Raw genomic sequence first — 7,159 nt, 5'->3', positions numbered from 1 at the left:
GGTACAAGAAAAAAATCACACCTCTAATATTTGTCATAAAATAAAAATAAAAAATTGGGGGGTGACTTCTGACATACTTGAGATTTTGAACTTGAGACAATAAAACATAGTTCAGGTCTCTTACAAAATCCAAAGCAGGTAAACATACAGTGAGAATCACTCGCCACCTTTGGCTTGATCAGACAACCAGAAGCCTACATTGTGCACACCCCTAGAGGGTTCCATTTCCATTGATTTGGCATACAAATAAGCAATATAGCGTGCAACCAAACACTAACTTAACAGTCATTAATAAAAGGAATGTACTTTGTACTTTGCAGCATCTCAAAGTACATTTTTGTAAGACTAACAATTACATTCCTGTTTAATCCATTTCTTTGTGACTGCTTCTTTCTTTCATTTACATTTATTCCCACACTGCATGGGAATAAATTTGTTGTTGTCCATCTAAAAGTCAAATTTCAAGCTTACATCATATTATTTTTTTTTTACTACAGAGCATAAATACAAACTGTCTGATATGATACAACAACCGTCACACCTCTGACCTTTGTCAAAGTTCTTTAGTACAACTCATTCTGCACTTTAGATCAATAATTATATCAAATAATTATATTTTGACATGTAGAACGAAGATGTCTCTTCTTTATAATACACAAATCTGGGGTTAAAGATGACAACCAAAACATAAGACTATGTAAAAATAAAAATAAAAACAAAAAACAGTCACTGACTGGGAAGTGGATCTCTACCCTCTACTTATACCTCCACCACCTGATCCCTCTGGTAACTATTCTCCTTGTGTCAGCATTTGCAAATCAAATAATTTATTTAATGCTGGTCTTGATGTGTACCAAATTACTTCCTAAATAGTCCACTCCTTCTGGGCATTTGACTCTAACCAATGCAATTATTCCAAACTAAGCAAACCGGGGCATTCTATTTAGAAAGTACCTCATTGGCAACTCATCAGGGTTGTCACAAAATAACCAAGAACTACATATGAAGTCTTTGAGACCTCACTTGCCTAAGTTGAGGTCAGTGTTTTCTAATTCAATAAGCAGAGAAAGCAGGCAAAATGGCGTCCATGGGAGGGTTCCAAGTCCAAAATCACTGCTGAACAAAAAGAATGCAAAGGTTCATCACGTTTCATGAAGGTCTCCAAGACTGTTAGGAAAAACGTCTCAAGATGTTGCTTCTCATTACATCTAGTGCACAGCAGGCTTAAAAGATGCACAGAAAGATATTTTGGTAAAAACTGAATCCTTTATTAAACAGTCATTTCATTCTTACATTGTCATTTTCACACACGTGTTTCTTATTAGAGTACCTCCAAATTTTAATGTGACCGTAGACATACTTCCAGCTTTGATTTAACAGCATTAACATTTGCCATAGTTAATATGAAATCATCTGGGATTTTTTTTTATTATATCCTGGTATGTGACAGGAAGCACAGTCAGAATTAGTCTTCTCTTTGGTGAGACAGCATTTCATTTGGTTTCGGCTTCCTGTTTTTCAACTTCAGATGAACAACTCCGAGGGTAGAGAAGAAATTCCCAATGAACAGAACGAGGAAGCAGATACCACACATCGAGACCTGACATTACACGAATCAACAAAAATAGCAGTGAATATTAATATTATAACATATTTCTATAATGCAGAGGATGATGGTGGGAACATGTCATGCAACTCTGACTTTTTATAGACCTTTTGTGTTTAGATTGTATTTAAGTATTAACACAGTTTTATTTATTTATTCACTATAGTCTGAGGGTGTGAATGATGAGCACACGGAGGATACATTTGTTATGAAAGTAGGGAAAGAATGACACAGCCACATTTAGCAGGACGACAGTGATGCAGCAATATCTGGTGACTGAGTAGACTGACCTGCCATTCCTTGCACTCTGGGAGCAGAGCCATTCTGAACAGAGACACGCAGTTTAAGAGCTGCCAGAACTGAAGACAAAACAAAAAAGATGAAGCTTTCAAGGGAAATGGGAGAAGCATACATTTTAGTGGACTTTCAGTGTGTATTTCCAAGTTACCCTTGAAGATTTCTTGTGATCTTACTTTTTTGTTACACTTAAATATTTCAGATTATTACCCAAATGTTAATGTTAGATAATAATAATAATAATAATAATAATAATAATAATAATAATAATAATAATAATAATAATAATAATAATAATAATAATAATTTTAAAAAACTAATTGCAATAAAATCCAAAACATTTAAAATGCAGTTTCCAAATGAAGATTCAATTTATGTTTCAAAAATGGCAAAAGCAAGATAAAAAAAAAAGGCAATTGTCCAAGATATATTTGCTCCTGCAATAAATTAAACCATGCTGATATTAAATCTCTAATGATCTGAAATATGAGTTACGATAAATAAATGAATAAATAAATAAATAAATAAATAAAATAGAGAAGCAATCTATTCAGCAGCAAGTACATTTTTACTGCATTGTGTCAAGGAGCCAAAATTATTATCACCCACATTAAAATCTTGCCCAGATTCTCAAAATCCCCTAATTTTTAAGCATTGGTTCTACGACACTAGCACTTTTCACAATTATTGCTCAATTCAAACCATGACAAATCACAATTGTCATTTGTTGCTAACCTTGTGCAAACTGGAAACATTTCGGGTTCACAGATTCTACTCACATGACCAAAAAACAGGAAGGGCAAGATAAACGTCAGGCCTTTCCACATCCAGGACTGGAATCCCTCTTAAAAGAGAAGAAATGTAAACATTTTAAGATGTTTCTTTTTTTGTTCCCAAACTCAGCACACTTTCATTTTATACATTTAAAACCATATGGTGTGTGTATCTGCACTAATCTGTATTTTGTGTCCTCGATGTGTTTACATCTCACCAATAGTCAGATCCATGTTGTGTCTTTCTCCCAGCGCGCGAAGTCTGTACAGACATCCGCTCTGATAGTAGTACTGCAGATACTGAACAAAATCTAATCCATGACAAAAACAAACTGTGAGCATGTAAGAAATCAGAACCATGCGATTCTTCTGTAAAAACCTTTAACATACTTTGATATAAGGAATAGGCAAGAAATTGGCCCCTGAATGACCGGTAAAGGCTCCCGTCTGGCCTGGAGATGTAAATGTTGAGAAATGTGAGGTTTGATGAGAACAAATTTAGTATGAGAATTTCTTTTTCGTAGGTTTTGTTTTCAAGCTGTACTCACCATGTCAGCATCACACCGGACAGAAAGGATGAGATGAAGTGGTGAAAAACCCACCATCCTTTGATCCTGATTTAAGATACATCTCATTCAGTTTGAGTTTCAAGTTAAGTCAAAAACGCATTAACATGTCTTCACCAGCAGTGCCAATAACTATGGAGAATTGGGACTAACCTGGATCCATTCTTGATGAGGATCGTTTCTCTGATAGTTAATGTGCTGTAATACCAAACTAGCAGGAAGTTCAAGATTGCGTCCATAAATCTGAAGCAAAAGATTCAAACAAGATTATGCATGAACATAAAATGTTCCATTGCTATAAATATACTGAAAATGGGTGATTTCATATGTAACATTATCTGATCATGTTTGCTTCACCTGTAGTTCACGATGAAAAAACATATGAAAGAGAGCAGCAGTAAGATCACTGTAAGGTACAGCTTGAACTTCTCATATTCATCCTTGTAGGCAAATCTGGGAATGATGTGTTCACAGAACATTACACATTATACAACATTATACAACATTATACAACATTATCTAACATTATACGTAGCGCAACAGAATAAATTCTTTTGTTATCTGATTAACAAAAAGAAAAAAGAAAAGAATCTTTACAAGATGAAATTAGAAAAGAAATATGTTGCATTTCAAAAAGAAATCTGAACTCCGATGCTTACTTTAACTGCCTGTTCGGAAGAATCACATTCACATTTCCGAGAACCAGTCTGAGGTATAACCTGCGATTTGAAACCAAACCATAGTGTATTTGTTTAACTTTTGAAAACCACGTTACAGACCAGTCTATGTTCAAAGTTTCCAGCTGAAAATGTATCAAAATTCATGTCATCACCCATTTTTCTTGGGAAGGAAAGCCTCCATTTCATTGATAAAATTTTCTTGGGTCTTGATTTCCTCTTCTTTCTCATCTAAAAAACTTTTATCGTCTAGAAATAATACCTCTCTCCACCTGATACATAAAAAAAAACATAAAAAAAGAGTAATTATTATCATTATCGGTTGCTCTTAGCTGGTTCACCTTTTATCCCTCTAAGATATCTTCATGACCCTATGTCTTGTGTCTACCTTCACATGCATGCAAATTTCAGGGTGTGTGGATAATTACATATCGACTTGGTTGGACATATCCTTCAAGTTTCTCCTATGACTGACAATAGATGACGAACAGGTGCTCTGGAGGTTGGAGATATCCTCCAGTTTCTGTAAATATATTTTTTGTGTCTCCTGGGGAAAATGGCAACAGAAAAGGTTTAAATGTATGAACGACATGACTGTAAAGAAAATGTAAATACATAAATAAATAAAAAGCATATGTAATTTGCGGCAAATTAGCTTGGCTGCTAGTTAGTGGATGTTAAAATACATCCTACAAAAGTTAATGTTATGGATTTTGCATAATTGGACAAGATACTATCAGCTGACAGGATATTTCTTACCTGAAGCAACTTAAAATCTTGCTCCAGAGATTTCCATTTCTCGTCAATTTCTGATGCTGGTCGAGACATTTTGTTTCCCTAAACCAGGGTTTAATTTTAGGGAAAGGTGAAAAATAGCTGTACAGGCTAATTGTTTATGCACTGCGAAATGTCTAAAGTAACTCTGCTATCATCTGGGTGTGAATCATTTCTCCATCGACTCTGTTACGTAAACTGGACTTTGACTTGTACTATCAGTCACTGAATCTGATTGTCATTATTGCACTCTCATACAATGCGAGGTCAGAAGTGTTACCTATCCTTCGGTTGAACCTTCAAGTTAGACATTGCTCTCATACACATCTAAAACTTTAACACAGTTTGTTGGAGATACAACTGCACATTAGCAACATCTGGCGGACTGGGAGAATCCCTATTCTTCAACTGAGGCTCAAAGTTAAGATGTTGACGGCCCACACTATTAGCATTTGCTGTATTTTTTACAGTTAAATACCACAAAATACCCAGTTAAACTAACATTAGACATCTTTACAAGTAGTTACTGTAATTTGCATTGCATTATGGGTATAGTACATAGTATTACAGTAAATTACTGTATGTTTTGAAGTTGCAGTAATTTGCTGTTTACACATTGCAGTAATGGTACTGCACTTATAATGTCTTTGCGCTGGCCATGTAAGAATTCTATTTGATTTCCAACAGTCGTCATAACTGCTTCATCGTGGTTCCGTTTCTGTATTTTTACTTCTTTAGTGGTTAACATATTTTTAAGGCAGAAAGAGAGCATGTACTTTTGTTGTTGTTTTTTCACATCCTAGCTAACATTAATATGCAGTTTATCCAGCTACATCATCAAGGGTGGCTTCGCTTCCAACTTTTTTTCTGATGACGTTTGTTTTAAACTCCGAAGCTTTTTCCCTCCAAGTGCAACTCTGTCGCCGTGCTGTGGGCTCACACTATTTCAGCTCTTCGCAAGACAGGTAAAAAAAACAAACACTTCTTAGACAACAGTTTGAAGCCAAAACCTAGTCTGGAAATGTACATTTTAGATGGAGTTAACGAAACTTATAGCATCATGCTTCAATACTATAACTTAGCATTATAGCATGAGCTCGTTTGTGCTGGTAAGCCTGGTAAAATAACGTTACCTTTACGTTACTAACTCTGTTGTGTTATATAACTAGCATATTGCAACGTTATAAGTTACGTGCCTGTAAATGAGGTGAAAGATAGGAAAATATGATGGTGTTGTTTTTTGAGCTGGCTCGGAATTAACGTTAGCTAAGGTGCTAATTTTACCGTTGAAGGTTTTACCTTGTTTTTTGCCGCTTAATCTTCCTCGGGCGGCTAGCTTTGGGTTGAGATAAACTCAGTGCGTGAGTGTCTGTTAGCATTGTTGTTACATCCTATGTCGAACAATATAGTTAACTGATAATTGATCCCCCTTTTTTTCTTTCTTTTTTTTTTTTTTTTTTTTTACATATAATGACTGTTCATTTGTTTAAACCATGACCTTGCAAATGTTAAAAGTGCAGATTAGCTAGGTCAGCAAGGATGAATTCTAAAGTTCTTTTTTTCCTTTTCTTCAGATAACTTTTTTTTAACTCCCAAGCTTTTTCCCTCCAAGTGGCTGTGCAGTTCTGTCCTGCTGACTGCTAACATAGCTTCAACTCTTCAAAAGACAAGACAACAGGTAAAAAGACAGCTTTTCAAACATATTTGAAGCCACAAAATAGTCTGGAAATGTAGAGGAGCAGCTAACCTAATCTATAACTTTGAGCTTGCTACAACTGGTTAGCCTGCTAAAGCACCATTACATCTCCAACATAGTGTATAAGAGTCTGTAAATGAGGACAAAGGTGGAAAACATTCAAGTGGTTTCTGTTATTTTTTGAGTTTGTTCAGCCACATTGGCAGTAGCGTTAGCCTGACAAGGGTTTGTCTATTTTAGGAAATAGCTTGATGTCTGCAACCCGGTGGATGGTCAGTATGGAGGAGAAGGTATTTTTCGAGCCTGAACAACTTCATGACTTTGCCAGCGTCCTTGCTGTCGTTTTTGGGTCATATTATGTCTTCAATCTGGAGTATCAGGAGTCAGCATCCACCACGCTGGAGATGATACAACGGTAAGTACTCTACACCAAGCCATTTATGAATTAAATTTAATGACAGTTTGACTGATGATAAAGAACCATAGCTGATTGCATGTCTTCATTTTAAAAAATACAATTAATATATTTTATTTCTGTTAAAAGATTCTTTGTGAGGATCAATCCAGATGTTGGTACCAAATGCACAGCCAAAGTCAGCACAAGCTGCAAGATGGGAAGTCTTGTCAAGAGGAAAGTAGTCAGTGTCAACTCCCGGATCAACACCTTCCTCCAACGACTCGCTGAATTCGAATGGAAGACTTCCAACTAGGTAAGTATTTTACCAAATGTTTATTATTTTGTTGTCTTTTCCTCCTATCTTACATGCTCT

At 35.6% G+C, this 7,159-nt stretch overlaps 1 protein-coding gene across 1 annotated transcript; it reads right to left on the bottom strand.

Annotated features, from left to right (window-relative positions):
- Positions 1–1,287: 1,287 nt before the first annotated feature.
- tmem120ab (transmembrane protein 120Ab) lies at positions 1,288–6,041 on the bottom strand. The gene is made up of 13 exons (XM_044119130.1): positions 5,993–6,041; positions 4,679–4,756; positions 4,348–4,466; positions 4,075–4,191; positions 3,902–3,961; positions 3,600–3,695; positions 3,396–3,485; positions 3,225–3,290; positions 3,067–3,128; positions 2,895–2,987; positions 2,683–2,747; positions 1,897–1,965; positions 1,288–1,600 (listed from the first exon to the last, which is right to left on the bottom strand). Exons 2-13 carry the CDS (start codon positions 4,745–4,747, stop codon positions 1,466–1,468), a joined length of 1,041 nt encoding a protein of 346 aa, XP_043975065.1. The 5' UTR covers positions 4,748–4,756; positions 5,993–6,041; the 3' UTR covers positions 1,288–1,465.
- Positions 6,042–7,159: the final 1,118 nt, after the last annotated feature.

Source organism: Gambusia affinis, linkage group LG06 (assembly GCF_019740435.1).
Source record: "Gambusia affinis linkage group LG06, SWU_Gaff_1.0, whole genome shotgun sequence".
NCBI lineage: Eukaryota > Metazoa > Chordata > Actinopteri > Cyprinodontiformes > Poeciliidae > Gambusia > Gambusia affinis.
Note: the sequence above shows the minus strand (reverse complement) of the source record. Positions and strands in the feature narration are given on the sequence as shown.